Raw genomic sequence first — 16,808 nt, 5'->3', positions numbered from 1 at the left:
AACTCTTTTTCTTAATAGTGCTCCATTCTCAAGACGTTTGATAAATAAGGGTAAATTAGTAACTACATTTTATATTTATTGTTTTTCTTAATAGGCATGAAAATGAGCTAAAGCTACATTTATTTTGAGATCGAAGTATCAAGTTGTACACAGTTTCTCTCTCTCCATAATTCATTTGTCTTTAGTTCATAGGTTCTTCCCAAGATTTTTTTCCTCCTTCCCAATGCACTCTTCTTTTATAGCTTTCCCAACCCCGCTCATTCCTTCCAAGATCCAAAATCCCCTAAAGTCATCGCAAAAGTGGAACTCCCTTGACCCAGGGCCCCTTGCAAATGCGAGCAAGGCCTGCAAATGTGGCTGCACCAGAAAATAAAATAAAATCTGCAATGAGCATTTCTCAATCGAATCCCTTAGATTGCAACCCCAACTCCTCAAACAAGTACCAAATCGCAAATATAACATGTACCAAGCTTCCAAACATAAAAATAAGCATTCTCAAAATCAAGGGTCAGACCGTTATATTTTATAAGTGCTTTCTTTCTGATCCAATATATGTGGGTCTCTAAATTCGTTATGTTTATCAGATTGATCATTTCTTAAATTTAATAGCCCGGCAATGCGTGAGCAAATTGACTAGTATACACATATTTATCACACATTAAAATTTACTACAAGTTCAATTGACAAAAAAGTAATTTTTGTAGTTAAAATTTATTTAAAATAGACAAAGTATTAAACTACAATTACACTAAATATTACACTACAATCACACTACGAACAAATAAATATATTTTGTAATGATTGTACTATTAAAATACTTACTAAGTATTCCCTCTGTCTCAATTTGTTTGTTTGGTTTTGACTTGATACAAAGAAGATTTTTGAATTTTGTAATTTTAAATCAAATAAATGAAATGTACCAAAATTCCCTTTAATCTTGTGGTCTTAAACATGTTATGTGAAAAGTTGAAATTAAAGAGATATTCTTTTTGAAATGGACTCAAACATAAAGTAAGAAAAACAAATTGAACGGAGGGAGTAGTAACTAAAATCACGTAACTTAAAAATAAAACGGAGACTTTTTGAATCGTATGATCTTAAGTTAAGGATGCGTGTTGTATCTTAAACATACCATGTACTCCCTCTGTTTCAAATTATCTGTCACTTTTTTATTTTACGCCCTTAAGAAATATTAATTAGGAGGGGTGTCTGACTAACTCTACCCTTCTTTATATCTAAGTTATAATTTCTCTCAATTAAATGTTTACTCTATTTATGTATCATTGCATAATAACAAAATTCTTCTAAGGATATAGCGGGAAAAAAAATAAAAAATTACTCCCTCCGGTTCAAAGAGAGTGTCCACTTAGCGTTATTTTTTGCTTAAAAAAGAGTGTCAATTTAATCAAGAAAGAATTAATATGATTTTTTATAGATTTGTCCTTACTAAGTATAAAGTGATCAAATCTCAATGTCTATTTAATTAGAGTTAATTTAGTCAAATTACTTATATTTGTTTAAGAGTTGATTATTATTTTCTTAAGAAGCATGCAAATAGCTAAGTGAACACTCTTTTTTCAATCGGAGGAATATTAATTACTCCCTCTGTTTTAGTTTATATGAACCCATTTGACTGGGTACGATATTAAAGAAAGAGTGAAAACTTTTGAAACTTGTGTTTCAAAATAAGTCTTGAATATTTCTGTGATCGTAAATCATTTCATAAAGTAAATTTGTTTCCAAATTAGGAAAGAGGTTGTTTATTTTGGTATGGACTAAAAAGGAAATAGATTCACATAAATTAAAATAGAGGAAATATATTTTAAAATTTTAAAATGATAAATAATTTAAGATAACTAATTTTAGTAAGGACATATAATTAGAATTTTAAAATTGAGAAACTTAATGTATAAGAAAGATGGGGACAGAAAAAGGGAAAGTAATAAGAGTTATAATTAGAGTGTGAAGTGAGTGTAGGAGAAAAGTGAAGAGTCGAGGGAGGAGCAGAAAGTGATCATAATAGTTGGGCATGTCTTACATTCCACCGCACAAGCGGCACACTGAGGGTTCCTCGTCGCCGAAATCTGAATCTCTGATCCCTGCCTTCAGAAAAAACCTTCATTTCAAGTCTAGAAAGGAAAAGTATTTGGGTGCCTTCATTTATGCTCATCATGCTGTTAGGAAATGGTTTCCCGTTGGCTTCACTCTCACTGATGATCATTCTCAGTTGAAGCTCCAACCTCTTTCATTTGAGCTCAAACCAGGCGACCCTCTTTCTTTCGTCCTAAGTCAAGGTAGTACTACTTTCTGGAAGATAATCCAACTACACTAAACTTCTTTCTGCTTTATACGTGTTTCCAATGTATTTGATGAATGCTGCATTAGGTGTTTGTACTTTTGTTCCTTACTAGTTGTACGCACAGAGTTTTTTTTTTTTTTTTTTTGGATTAACTACATTAAACAGCAGGGGCTGAACCCCCCGCGGTACATGCAGTGAAGGTTTTTGAACACGAATAACAACTTCGATGGGGATGAGTTTTGGTTGTCTGGGAAAGATAGAGGGAAGTTCATCTGAAAATGCTGCCTCGACTGTCTTTCTTTCTACTTTAATGTAACGAAATACTAGAAGAATTGGAAAGGAAAAAATTAATTGCAAAGACAGACGAAACTGAAAGACCATCTAGTCTTATGCAGAATATTAAATGGGATGGACGTCAAATTTATGTTAAGCTTTCAAACTTTATCAGTTAGAATTGCTTCTTTAAGATTAGTACATATGGATCGGGCTCTCTCCATTTCTCTTTCTCTCCATTTTCCCAAAGTTCTAGTTTAGATTAGGGACACATGGCATAGGTTAAAATTAATGGCTAAAATTAAATTGACTAAAATAAGGCCTTAATCATGGTTTAGTAAATAATATCTTGTCCATAAATATATTAAAATCTTTTCTCTCTCTTCCTACTGTATCTATTTACTTCCTTTTTGAATTGATAACTTACATTCTATCTCCAATTTCTTTTTGAGTTAATTAATCTTTTAATTTCATATTATGTGTTGTCGTTGGTGGTGTTGTACCCACCTTTTTGTTTTCTGATGAATTTTGTAGTTCAGTAGATCAGGGTTTGAAACAAGGACGTATGTATCTCTAAATTCCTTCGTCTGATTTTCGTGGACTACAATTTTTATTTCTATTTCTGCAATCTTAATTCTGCGATCTTTACTAAATGATATATATATACTTTTCTAGGTTGCAGCGAAGGAACAAATGAGCTTATGGATGAGCCATGGCTCTTTGTAGCTAAAAGTGTGATGAAGGATTTACTTTTGTCATTTCAACATGTGAAGCGTGAAATGGAGCAGTCTAATATGGAAGAATTAAAGCCGACTCTAGTTGCTCGTTTTGGAAGAATTCTCTTTTATAGGTTAGTCTCGTCATACTAGGAATCCTTGTCTTTTGTACCCTTGTGAAAACTAATACCTACCATGTGTCCTTTTAATTCAAAACATATAGCGGGCATTTAACAACCAAAACCCCACTCCTTTCCCCCGAAAAAATAAGGGGGCTGTTTCTCTTTTGCAACCCGTATCATTCATCCCCTTTGGCTTGCGAATAATAGAAAATACAGATGATGAAAGTCGGGAAGTGTTTAAGGCTTTAAGCAATAACTTATATTGGGGAATCAACGAACATAGGAAAATTAATATAATGCATGATTAAATTGCCCCCCCCCCCCCCACCCCCCTAACACACCCACACACACAGTGACAAAAACAACAATAGGTGATTTCTTCTTATCTTCCTAAGCCTGGGTGTGCGGAGTTACCGGGTACGTATGCGGGTTGGAGGTAGCAAGTAGGTTCCTGGTGGAACAGTTGAGGTGCACACAAGCTATCCGGACACCATCACTATAGAAAATGTGACCATTGATGTGAATATTATATTGTCTATATATGACCAAGTAACAAAGATATTCATTAGTTGGGTAATCTCTTCTAGATTTTGTCATTAGGAAGTTAGTCAAACCCATTGAAGACATCAATGCTGCATTTTAGTCAAACCCATTGAAGACATCAATGCTGCATTTTTTTCTGAACAAACTTATTGGAAGTTGTTTCCTTTATCATCTTTTTTTCGAACCCTGCGAAAACTGCTACATCAAAAGATAAAAAGGACCTATCAAAACTCAAAAAGATCACAAAAAATTCTACTATATTGATGGGCACGTTATGTTTTCTGATTTCTCATAAACTGGCGTATAGAATTGCACAAAAGAGTGGTATAGAGATTATGCCCAAGAAGTTTGTCCTCTGAATTAGAAGTGTACTTGGTTTCTCTCATTCGTCATAGTTGTAGTATTGCAGCCTTCATGCCCCATAGTTGTGGTCTTGGCAATTTGCTACTCTAAGATCATGTCTCCCAGTTGTATTACTTCAAGAAAATATTTAGTCAACCAGCTATGCTTCAATTCCGATCTGGTTAGGAGTCATTATTTGAATTCTCTGTATATCAGCTTTATTCAAGTCCTTTTTATTATAGTACTCAATATTTTGTCTTATAAGGCAAATTAGGACTTCTCTAAAACTACTGGTTCTCTCAATTACAAACTTATTTTACGTTGACATACAACTCCTAACTAGATGCAAAGTACTCCTGACAAACTCCAAGTCTAATGTAAGTTTAACAACAATTAGTTAGTAAACCCAACTAGTTAGTGTTGCTTATCTACATTCTGTTCTTAGCTGATTCTACGTTAATTTCAAAAAACGGAAAAGGTCTAAAAATACGCTTAATGTATGGGAAATGGCTCACAAATACCCTTTCATACACCTATTTGGTCCAAAAATACCCCCAACCTATTTTTTTGGCTCAAGAATACCCCTCAAACTAAGACCCTAATTTTGATGATATTTTTCCCATTTTAAAATGCCACGTGGCTTGTTTTGATTGGCCACATATATTATTTAATTTTAAAATTAAACCCCACCCATTTAATCAAACCCATTTTGTAACTTAAACCCTCCTCTCTCTCTCTCTCTCTATATATATATATATATATATATATATATATATAAGTGGCCTTACTGATGAGCAACCATGGGTAATGTTCCTAAATGAGCCGGCATTGATGTACTTAAAGTCACTGTAAGAAGAGCAACTAGAGTTCTCCAAAGAAGGAAACTACCTAATGCCACATGAAAGTTCGAAACTTACTCTCCTAAGAGACTAACACAAGAGAGAACGCAGACTATCAAATAATACCCGGACTAGCTCACTTACGGGAACATCATTTCCGATGAATTATTTATCAGAACAGTTAATACTTGAAATTCAATTTCAACTACTTCTTTTTATCATCATGCACTAACATAAAAGGTTATATGCAACAACTCGGACAACTTGAAACAAAAACTTGTCTAAGGAATTAATTAGCTCAACAGCACCTACCCGATTTTAAATAGGCACCAATGCAAGTTCTTAATTCTTGGCAGAAGAATTACAGGCTTTTTTATTAAGCTTCCACAACATCAAAATGGCCACAATATATCATAAACCAAAACTCGAGAAAATCAAGATAAACCATGCGACATTGATGATCGATAATTTGAGCACTGGATGTTGTTGACAGTGAAAACGAAATGTGGGTTTAAAAAAATGGGTCAACGGGTTTGGGTTTCAAAGTTGATGGGGTTTAATTTTTAAATTAAATAATATATGTGGCCAATCAAAACTAGCCACGTGGCATTTTAAAATTGAAAAAATACCATCAAAATTAGGGTGTTAGTTGGAGAGGTATTCTTGAGCCAAAAAAATAGGTTGGGGGGATTTTTGGACCAAATAGGTGGATGGAGGGATATTTTTGGACCAATAGGTGGATAAAGGGTATTTGTGAGCCATTTCCCATACGTTAGGGGTATTTTTGGACCTTTTCCGTTCAAAAAATTATAGGTCTTTTAACATAATTTTTCCCCTATGATTTTAGGTATTCCTCATCTTTCTATAGCACTTTTAATCACCATAGTTTGTCCTTTAGGTTTGTGCTTATGCATGTTCTTGTAAGATATGGCTATCTCATGTTATCTTCAATGTGTGCTACTTCCACCTACTATTAAATGTAATTATTTCTAATATTGTCCAACTTGTATGATTGCACATGCATCTAGGATCTATCTATACTTCTACAATATTTTGTCAATAACTTCATACCTGACTCTTGACTTTTCTCCTAGATGTTATGATGTTACTTCTTTTGTGGTGTCTTAAGCATTACTTTGTCGTGTCAATTAAATCCAATCCATGTTTCAACATGTAATCCTCCTCATATTCTCTGTGATGCAGCAATTCTGCAAATAGTCATGAATCCGTGAAAAGTAACCCATTGGATGAAACCACATTGAGGCAAATGAAAAAAAATTTCTATACAAATGTTCCTCTGTCATATATGGAATATATAAGAAACGTTGCAGTTGAGAAACTTGACTTAAAATATATGGAAGAGAAGGAATTATACTACGTCAAGGTATTATTTTCATGCTTCTAACAAATGTCTTTCTCTTTATGCATTGGTTCTTTTAGTTCTATCTCCTGTGTATTGTAGCTTTCAGATAACTTGCGCTCTGATTCAACTGTCTTCTGCAAATGTACGGTGGCCAGGGATCAGAAAAAAATTCAGCTCTATAAGGTTAGTTCTCAGTTCCCCGCTTCTTGATGAACTTGTAAGATGCCCAATTAACTGCCTATTTTTCAACTTTAGCAAAACAACATTATTCTTGTCATGAACAGATTTACCTCCTCTTACTTATCTTTTTGCATGCTTTATTCTTGCAGTTTGTCTTTCTTTAACTATCTTTCGACGCTACACTTTTTCTTTTAGATTGAGGTGAACCCAGTACGCAACATGGTTGCAGATATGAGCTGTCTAGGCAAAAGTTTAGACCTAAGGTTGATGTTACAGACCAAGAAAATCATGATGGCTTTATCTGTAAGTTACTTTCTCCATTGACGATTAATTTTCTATGTCTGCTAGAATGAATCAATATATTATTTAAATTTAAGTTCTCCATTTGTTTGTTATTTCTTGCTGTTCTTTTACCTTTGTTAACTCGTTGGTCATATTTGAAAGATCTGCCCAATGGTTGGATTATATTTTCTCAACTGAGAAACATCTCCATTCAATTATTCTTGGTGCAAATATCTTGTTTTTTTTTCTCCATGTTTTATGGCTTTGGGGGAGTGTTGGATGTTTGAAAAAGTAAAGTGAATAGCATATTGGGCTGACCGTATAGACTCCGGTAGGGTTAAAATGCTCAAATACGGGTCTGATTTACTCCTGGCATTATTTTTGGAGTCCTCTAGTTGCTGGAATGAGCTAGATATGAATCATTTCTACAATGAAACACAGATGAGGGGAAGTAGAAAAGAGAAAAAAGGAAAAGGAAGATACGGAGGCAAAAAGTAGAAATGAATATATTCTTCATAGGCATTTAGCGTTAGGGCGGTTTCTTAATGAATTTGATTTGCTTTGGGATCTCAAAGTAGCTACCATTATCTTAAGAAGATTTAAGGGCTTCCAAATCCCAACTAAAGGTGAAGTTACACACAAGTAAGCAGAGTTCCTTTTGGTGGAAAAGAGGTGTCTTTTGATTCTTCAAATCAAATGCCTTTAGCTTCCAGAAGGATAGTGTTGCTTGCCAGGTGAATAATTGTCCAGTTATCTAGTACCAGGGATGACACGTTTGACATTTACATAGGCAAGTACTGATACTAACAGCACTCCGGGATTCAAAGTGATATCACCCTAATAAATGGGAAAAACAGAGATTTGGAAGTATGCATGTCTTTATCAAAAGCATTTAGTCAGTAATTATGTAAAGCATTAAAGTCTAGGTTTCAAGCTTCTGAGGAACATATGCTTTTTGGCTACTGCATGAACCTGACATTCCGGGAAAGCGAGTTTTTTTTCATGAGAAGGGTAGCATGGATCAGAGCACAACAAAACCCATAGACTTGAGAGTAGTAGTGAGATTTTGTTTGCAATTTTGATGTACATATTTTAACTCCACTCCAGTGAAGAAGGACCTTCTCCTGTGTAAATGACTTTATATGCACTTAAATTTCCATCTTCTCTTCGTGACTTCTGCACTCTTAACTGAAAGGGGGCCAGTAGTGTAATCTCTATAGCTTAAGTGTGTGTTCTAATTTAGATTACTTTGTGCTTTTTTCCAGGATGAGGAGATCAATGGAATTAAAAATCTTATTGGTTCTGCCGTTTTGGACTCAGAAGTTAAGGGTGGGTTGAGATGGCCCTTTGGCGATGATTCTTCAGGGAGTCGATACGCTGTTATCGCCGTCTGGCACACAACTGCAAACTCATATGGAAATTCGTCAATTAGGCTTAAGCTTCGACATGCAGATCGATTTGATTTCCGGTCTTCAACTGGTGAGGTTTCACAGGAGGCTAGCCTGAAAATGCCTGGGATTGTATCCCAATTGCAGGTAGGTTTTCTTTTCCTGACGAGCAGTTCTATATATTTCTGTGGGTAATACATCTGGGCGTGCTTGCATTTGGCGCGGTTTACCTCAAAACCATATCATAATATTCTTACGAATAAGATTTGAATATTGTATCCTGTACCCACTTAATGATTACATGCACCGAATTGGGCAAAATATCATCCAGAGCAGCTCGAGCAACAAAAATTACCACTGATTTCAATCTAGTTCATTTCTGTTGGAAATTATCCAACTTTTTGTGTCTTCAAAGAATTTGCATTAAAAAGTTATAATGTGTCTTCAAAGAATTTCATTAAAAAGTTATAATAAAGACATACAGTAGCTCATGTTAGCGAATAGTTTCATAACTGGCATGTGCCAAGGAAAGACAAACAAAACCATGCAATGACTCTTCATTGTTGAATTGATATATTCTTTTTCTGATTTGCCCCTTCACTACTTAAATAATTAAATTTGATTTACATTTTCTTAACGGAAATGCAGAAGCAAACGATTGACGAGAACCTGGTGCTTAAAATGCTTGAAGAAAACTTGAAGTTAATCTGGGATCACTGTTTGTCTGATGGTTCTTCAAGCTGACCATGTTTCGTGGCCCTTCACTTTCTTTTTGCAAAATATCTGCAGAAACTGCTAGACTCACAAGCTATGTTCGGTTTACCTTTTGAATTTTGTGGTGGCCGTGGAATGTATAGATGTATATTGCTGAATTGTTAAACCCAAAACCCTGAAATGTTTTCTGCACTATGTAGTTTGTGTATGGATTGTAATGAACCAAGGCCTCTGATGTTAGCAGCATCAGTAAGGAACACTGGATGAGATTGTAAATAGTTCTGTTGTGTAATGTATCGAACTTCTTATTTGAACATGCTGTTGAGTTGGCATATTAGATTTTACTGAATGTGGGAAATGTAAATAGCTTATTGATGCATCAAGGACGAGTCTTACGATATTTGCATACAGCAAATAAATGCAAGACGTGGTGTAAGAACTTCTATCACTTAGCCCATGCTGAAGTGTTGATCAAAATTGTCCGATATATAAGCGTTTTGAGTGCGAAAAAAGTATTTAGGTGCGCTATAAGCTTTAGCTTTCTTCAATGTAGCTCAACATTATTTCATACTCTTAGAACAAAATCTGAAAATACCTTTTATAATTTCTTACTCCCTGAATTGTAGTTAATCTCGGGACATGTAAAGATGGGACTTGATCTTTCTATAAAGTATGTATAAGGTCAAGCCAGTTGAGCTAACAATCATTGCACATGAGGGAGATACAAGAGACTTATGCATTGACCTGTAAGTGACACCATAGATGCACTTGTTTCTAATTGCAAGGCTGTTTGTATTGCTCTTCAAATGAGAAAGATCAACAGAATATGGGCACTTAGGAATATTAGAACATCATTCAAGCCCTGACAGGGGTTTTAAAGGAGAAGAAATATATATTATCATGCCTCTAAGAGTGAAGGCAATACGTGATATATGATCAATCTATTCCAGGCAAAAAAGAATCAAATCCAAGCTATACATTCTGTATGTGGGTAGTTTCTACGGCTTGAATAATACTCTTTCAACAGTATCTACCTTAATTTCCTTATTGGTAATGCGTTCCCGAAGAGTTTTTCTACCTCAGTTGCTTCCATTTTAAGTCCATCCAAAATCTCCATTTCTTCTTTGCTCAGCTGACGTATTAAGTTTTCTTCATCTTGTTGCAGCTCTTTGAAACCTTCAAACAGTCTACTGAATAAGCTGACTTCTTTATCTCTCACTTTCTCAACTTCTTCTTCTATCTCCTCGACTTCTTTTATGATTGTCCTCTCTCCTTCTTCCACTTTCTTCTCCAACCTCTCAACAAGCGGAGGTTCAGGGCCACAAGTATTGTCTGTTTTTATCCATGTGTTGAAATCACGACCAACTTTTTGAGCTGCGGTTTGCAACTCAGGTATAATGCTTTCAGGCAAAACTGCGCTTCTTGTATAAAGTACAGAACCGCCATATCCATCCCATGCATCATTTCTGCCCTTATAGTACACAAATATGTAGTCATCTGGACTATTCTCTACTTTGGATGACAAAATATACCTGCAGAAAAAATGAATTCACATGTTTATTTAATATAGAACATAGCTCAACTGCAATGCAAGTACAACATAGCGGTACAATTTTGCACACGAGATAAGGACAATGAATTTCAAGATTGACTTTGACTCAAACATCTCTCACGAAGCCTAAATATTTATCTATCAGGATGGTTTAGGCCAGTATGGAGACACGATATCAAAGAGGTATTAAGGGAAATACCAGTCATCTTGGTAGTGAAGATACTCATTATCATGATTATAGAGTATCCCTGGATACTTTGGATCTTGCACGAATTTTTGCACTGCTGATCGGGTGAAAAATCCTCCATCAGGTGTCCGTATTCTCCAAGCCAGATTTCCCACAAGTTTGTTATCTTCTGTATGGAACTCATGCAATTGACAGTCAAAAGCATCAAATGTGGGATTTAAACCGCGAGTGATGTACCATTTTCCGCTAAAATCGTTCATGTCAAACTTTTGGACAAGAACACTGGGATCAGGTACAGGAAATTCACCCACATCAGATTTACGAGGTACGCATTTCTTTCGGGAGACTGCACATTCATTGAACTCGTCTACAACACTATTTTCAAACAAATCACCACATTTTATCTGCAGCCATATTCCATCACTTATTAATATTACATATATGTGATCAAATCAATATTCAGTTTAATAAGCTGTTTGTAGACACCTGACATTCCGTTTCATCAGGTCTATTGTTGCAAGTCTGGAGACAGGCAACATTAGCTGCACATGCAGGGTTCGCAATGCACTTGGCAAGCTCTAACCTGAAAGCATAATACTTCCATAAGTCAGCTAAGAGTGCCAGACATGCAAGCTGGAATAAAATTCAGAAACTCATCTCAATACTAATAAAGCATTGCTGTTCTAGTGGCCAGGTGAGACAAGGGAAACAATTGGGTTGTTAGAAGAAGTTTTGGGAGAATCAAGTTCATCAAATTTCGACATATCCATCGAGACAAAGTAAGCTATCTTCCGAGTTTCAGGGAAAATTGAATAGCACAGCAGCAGTATCAGTTATTTTTACCACCATATCAAAAAGGGAAAAGAAGGTCTGAAAAAACTTGCTGGAAATAAGTCAAATTCATACTGCTATTCTCTTGGCCTAATTAGAACACAGGAGGTCTAACAGTCTCAAAATGAAAATGGAGGTAGATGGAAAAGCATTACGGTTGGGATTATGGTTCAATTCGGACATGCATAAAACATGATTTCTTTGATTCATGATTTCTTTGATTCCAACAACTAAAATTGAGGACGGTTGATCAGAAAAAGTTAGAAACAGTTTAGGTCGACTTGATATCTTTCAGAGTAAGCAGGTTAAGATGAAATATATCCGTCAAAACTGAATTTTACATCTTTACCACTCAATTGTTAGGCCAGGATGATAATCCAGTGTGTACAAACAAGAACTAATATCACATCCTTATATTTCTATATGGAATAGAAGAAATCAAGCTCAGAACTTATGAAGGAAACATAAAAGGGGTAGCAAAGCAATCAGGAAAGGTCTATGTAGTTTACTGATATCTTCTTATCAAATTCATTGGTTTTTAGAATAAATTAGGCTATGATTTTTATGCAGCAAAATATATTGGTAGCTTAGTATAAGGAAGTATTCTAGTAACATGTGCACAATTACCTGCACTCTTTCAGTAAGCATGTACAAGTTTTGAGAGCATCAACGGCATCAGCCTTTGAAGTAACTGACAAAATGAATATAGCTACAATTGCTGTTTTGGCCAATTGGCCCCATTTCTTCCGAACCATCAAAGCTACATCTTCTGGAAATTTGCATATTGTATTTCCCTAAAAAGTGGACTTCTTGTCAGCAAAGAGAAAGAAGAGGAAGAAAAGAATGTAGGGGACAGAGCTAGATCCCCACATTCCCTTTGAAGCAACAGAATAAAGGTTTATCAAAAGTCACCTTAGGGACATTCTGGTTAATGCTATGTGCGGAAGGGAGCTTCTGTTTCCATAGTTCCAGACCTCTAGAATCCAAACCACAGAGTAGTCTAGGAGATTTCTGCAAGTATGTAGGTATCTGTCTACTGGAAGAAAATTTCGCTATGACTATACTACCAAAGTAATTAAATCTTTTATGACTGTGAAGCTTTGACCCAACATGACATCCGATGGTTTCATGGTTGGCCAGAAAGTTTGAATGAGGGGCGAGAGCCATTATTTAGCCAGATGACCACCAACTGCAACCTATAGAAATGAAGTATATCAGATTGTGCTATCTTTCTGATTTAGCACCGTGGAAAGAACTAAACCATCAAGAGGATCCTCGTGTGACAGATTGGTCTAAGATGCATATTCTAGGTGTGCGTAGATACAAATCTTACTATCAGATTCACAGCCAAGAATTTTGCCACATTCACAAGTAGATGGAAATTCTATAATACATAAGTAGGATTTAAGGCCAAATATTGAGATGCAAATAAATTTTCACCTCATCAAGATTAAGGCTGATCCAATGATGAAATATTTATGAAAAAGTTGTAGCTAAAACCTATGAAGCATCTCAAAGATAAAGTATGCCATTACCTCTAGCAGTTAAAAACTTATAATTAACAAATACAATGGCTGCGAAGCCGACACCCCTCTTAAACAAAACTTATAAAGCAATCAAAAGCTACACTTCCATTTCCCAACACTTCCAATCTTGCTCCAAATATAGATCAGTTAATTAGGCTCCAATAGCACGGAGCTTGTTACGAAGATCTGAGGGGTTGCATTAAGATGATAGTAATCATTCTAAGGTCAAGGGACTAACTTTCATGGGCAACAGCTTTTGATAAAACCCGAAAAAGACTAAGTTTTTCTTTTTCCAGTTCTGTGGATGAGCTCCAGACCAGGACAAAGCAGATATCCGTCGGGGAATTTGGTTCATCTTTGAGGTTATTTTTGTTGATGTTGAGGTTAATAAAGCACCAAATTGTTGGATTCACAACAATCTTGTCAAGAAACCAGGCTTTACTTAACCAATCCCCAGACAAATTCACGTGTTCACTTTGCTCTTACTCTTCGAGCGTTCTACTTCAGCAATGAGATTCCAATGAAACTATCCAAAAGCTATCATTTTCATACTTATCTATATACTGCTCATACGTCATAACATAATTAAGCCCTTGATTTGTTCCCTCTCACCCCGACTTCCATGTCAGTTTCAACCTCCCACGATCCTCTTCGATTTCAACTACAAACAAAATACTTTCAACACAGGTTTTGGTATAGTTCATAATCATTTTTTGTGCTATGCATCACACAAGCAATCAAGAACTCAGCCTCCGCCCCCAAACCCTTCCGTTTTTCTGTCTGTTACCCTTGAGTTTACTCTTTCTACATTCAAAATTGCACCTTTACACAATTAAGCATGTACAAGCATCTAAAAATAGCCTGATTGACAGTATCTCTCTTTCTTCTTCTTCTTCTTTCCATTTGCACCCCGAAGACCAAAGTATAGCATGCTTTAAACTAGACTGAAAGTACATGCATACAAGCACATCATATAAGTCAATGCAGAATCATATTGTATCAGTATAAGACCAATAAACTAATTCTTGTATACAACAAGGACATACCCAGTGTAGGATGTACGCAGACCTTACCCCTACCTCGAGCAGGTAGAGAGGTCGTTTCCGAAAGACCCTCAGCGCAAGTGCAGCAAAAACTAATTCTTGTGTGCATGTCTTAATTAGTCAGTTGAAAATGTTTCCAGTTTCCAACTGATTCACAAACTCTGGAGACATCAAAATGAAAATGCTATATAAACAGAAATGCCAATAACTCACCTCATGTAAGTAGAGTGCTAGGCAGATTGAACATTGAGCATAAAGAGTGTTATGGGGTTTGTATCTTTTTTTCTAAATTAGGGTGTTTAAGTGTGAAGTAGTTGAGTGAAGGGGAAATGGATGGAGGAGGATAAGACATCTTGTGATAATTAGCTTTGCAACGTCAACCACATTTCTTTGTTTGTGCACTATCTCTTTTTCTTCTCCTTTTGGAAGTTTTGGCAATTGGCTAAAAAAAGATCAAAATGATCCTTAATGTATAGGGGTTGGACAACTTTGGTCCTTAATGTATAACACTTGACAAAAAGAGTCCCCTATGGATAAGTAAAGTGGACACTTTTAACCCTTAACCCTAAAACTAACGGTGGAGGCCAAAATAAACTGTTAAACTTAACCAACCATTCCACTCGAGAAAATGACAAAATGGTCTCTTATGTTTGAGGGTAGGTTCAAAATAGTCCCTTAAATATACATTGAACAGTTCTAGTCCTTTAAAGCTGCCAAGAATTAACACTTTTAGTCTCCGCTAAATATTTATCAAAGAGCAATGTTAGATTTGACAGAATTATACAATTTGCTCATTTACATTGCAAAAAAAAGCCCAAAACTTAGAGCCTGTTTGGATTGGCTTATTTTAGGTGCTTTTAAACCAAAAGTAGCTTTTAAGCACTTTTATAGTGTTTGGGTAAAATAAAAAAAGTGCTTTTAAGTACTTGTTTTTTAAGCCAAAATAACAAAAATAAGCCAAAAGTCATAAGCCAGAATTCTTAACTTATGACTTTTGACTTATAAGTCAAAAGGCATAAGCCCATCCAAACTGGCTCTTACATTGCAAAGCTTTAGCCCAAAAACACTTTTTATACAGTGTTATACACTTATATACAAAAGACAGGTACATTATGTATATAGGTGTTTGAAGGTGTATAATGTGTAGGTATATAAACTAAAAAATATATAATTATACAATATTATACACGAAAATTCGCACGTATACACATTTATACATAATTATACAAATATTGTATAATGTGTAGGTATATACACTAAAAAAATATAATTATACAATAATATTCACGAAAATACGCACGTATACACAATTATACAAATAATGTGCAGTTATACACATTTATACCCACTTATACAATTTATACAATATTGTATTGTATAAGTGGATATAAACATAGATCTAGACTGATTTTGAATAAGAATTGCACTTTTATACAAGGCAGATACATTATATATATAGGTATATAAAAATGTATAATAGTGTATAAGAGGTGTGTATACACCCATATACACATTATACAATAATATACAAAAACTAACTTCGTCTTCTTCCTTGCGTACGTCTCTTCTGAAGTTTAACTCAAATCTGATTAAATCTACTCCAAATCACTTCAAAATTTAAGTTTTGAACTCCTCGTAATGTTTCCAATTGGAGCACCACCTAATTCAAACAGCTAATAAACTCGAAAAACCCAATTTCCACCACCACCTCCTGCTACTCCACCTCCTCTCAGTGGCGGAGGCACAGCGTCAAAGACGGGTTCGACCAAACCCACAAGCTTTTGTTCAAATCTTATATTTGTCTGAAGAAATTTATGTAATATGTTTAAATTAGTAATTTAGAACCCAGTAACTTAAAGGGTTTGAATTCAGAACCCACAAACCTCAAATTCTAGCTCTGCCTCTACCTTCTTTCTCTGCGCCTCTCTCTTCTTACTTGCATCTGACACAATCTATCCAATTTAAAAAAATGCTTCCGATCATTAAAAAGCACAGGATATATAAAAAGAAAAACTTCAGTAATATGTGTAACAGAATCGAAAAGAAAAATACCTTGAAATAGGAGTTGTTAATAAGATGATCTAGGGTTTCACAATAATCAGATGTATCTTAATCTTCTTTTTCTCTGATTATAATTCCGATGAAGAGGGTTTTGAGTGTGGGAGGAGATGTTAGAGGAAACGGGGCAGAGAGAGAGGAGGAGGAGGAGAGGGTGGGTCATTTTTTGTAAGATTTAAAAAGGTGGGTCAATTTTGGTAGCATTGTTACCCTAATTAACATAGAACGTAATTATCTCAAGAATGAACTTGCATTTAGAATTACAATCTTTGTAATTTCTGCTATTTTTTATTTACTTTTAAAGTCTGATGCAACTTTTTGAGGTTAATTTCCCCTTTTTTTTTTTTCTTCTTTTTTTTTTTGGGTGTCCATGGCAATTCATTATGTTGCATATTAATTTAATGGGACTTCCTTGATATTTATGGTTAAATCTCTTTTGCCGTTGTTCTTGTCAAATTTAAACAACACTAAATGTTAAATATTTGAGACGGAGACTAAAAATGTTAGCTTTTGACAAACTTAAAAGGAACAAAATTGTTTATTGCATACT

The 16,808-nt window shown here is 35.1% G+C and overlaps 2 protein-coding genes across 3 annotated transcripts; one reads left to right on the top strand and one right to left on the bottom strand.

The window, feature by feature from the left end:
• Positions 1-1,955: 1,955 nt before the first annotated feature.
• On the top strand, positions 1,956-9,375 carry LOC132059564 (uncharacterized). Its single transcript, XM_059452204.1, has 7 exons — positions 1,956-2,294; positions 3,248-3,422; positions 6,338-6,518; positions 6,597-6,680; positions 6,873-6,980; positions 8,225-8,494; positions 8,996-9,375. Exons 1-7 carry the CDS (start codon positions 2,030-2,032, stop codon positions 9,089-9,091), a joined length of 1,179 nt encoding a protein of 392 aa, XP_059308187.1. The 5' UTR covers positions 1,956-2,029; the 3' UTR covers positions 9,092-9,375.
• A 554-nt stretch (positions 9,376-9,929) lies between these two features.
• LOC132059562 (violaxanthin de-epoxidase, chloroplastic) lies at positions 9,930-14,599 on the bottom strand. 2 transcript variants are annotated; one of them, XM_059452202.1, is made up of 6 exons: positions 14,414-14,599; positions 12,544-12,827; positions 12,259-12,425; positions 11,287-11,383; positions 10,813-11,204; positions 9,930-10,593 (listed from the first exon to the last, which is right to left on the bottom strand). In XM_059452202.1, the coding sequence occupies exons 2-6, from the start codon at positions 12,796-12,798 to the stop codon at positions 10,092-10,094; spliced, it is 1,413 nt and encodes a 470-aa protein (XP_059308185.1). In that variant the 5' UTR covers positions 12,799-12,827; positions 14,414-14,599; the 3' UTR covers positions 9,930-10,091. The 2 variants fall into 2 exon arrangements, with proteins under 2 accessions (XP_059308185.1, XP_059308186.1); XM_059452203.1 differs by lacking the exon at positions 14,414-14,599 and adding an exon at positions 14,204-14,407.
• Between the last annotated feature and the right edge of the window lie 2,209 nt (positions 14,600-16,808).

The sequence above is a fragment of the Lycium ferocissimum genome, chromosome 6, assembly GCF_029784015.1.
Source record: "Lycium ferocissimum isolate CSIRO_LF1 chromosome 6, AGI_CSIRO_Lferr_CH_V1, whole genome shotgun sequence".
In the NCBI taxonomy this organism is placed as follows: Eukaryota; Viridiplantae; Streptophyta; class Magnoliopsida; order Solanales; family Solanaceae; genus Lycium; species Lycium ferocissimum.
The sequence above is the reverse complement of the archived record's forward strand: the minus strand, read 5'-3'. Positions and strand labels throughout refer to the sequence as shown.

Bases quoted from the DNA above. Each gene is read 5' to 3' on its own strand.
- LOC132059564 (XM_059452204.1), top strand. From the start codon at position 2,030: ATGTCTTACATTCCACCGCACAAGCGGCACACTGAGGGTTCCTCGTCG. The intron at 3,423-6,337 runs GTTAGTCTCGTC...TCTGTGATGCAG, and splicing joins GGAAGAATTCTCTTTTATAG to CAATTCTGCAAATAGTCATG. The intron at 6,981-8,224 runs GTAAGTTACTTT...GCTTTTTTCCAG, and splicing joins AAATCATGATGGCTTTATCT to GATGAGGAGATCAATGGAAT.
- LOC132059562 (XM_059452202.1), bottom strand. From the start codon at position 12,798: ATGGCTCTCGCCCCTCATTCAAACTTTCTGGCCAACCATGAAACCATC. The intron at 12,426-12,543 runs GTGACTTTTGAT...TCCACTTTTTAG, and splicing joins TTAACCAGAATGTCCCTAAG to GGAAATACAATATGCAAATT. The intron at 11,205-11,286 runs GTGTCTACAAAC...ATATGGCTGCAG, and splicing joins CTGATGAAACGGAATGTCAG to ATAAAATGTGGTGATTTGTT.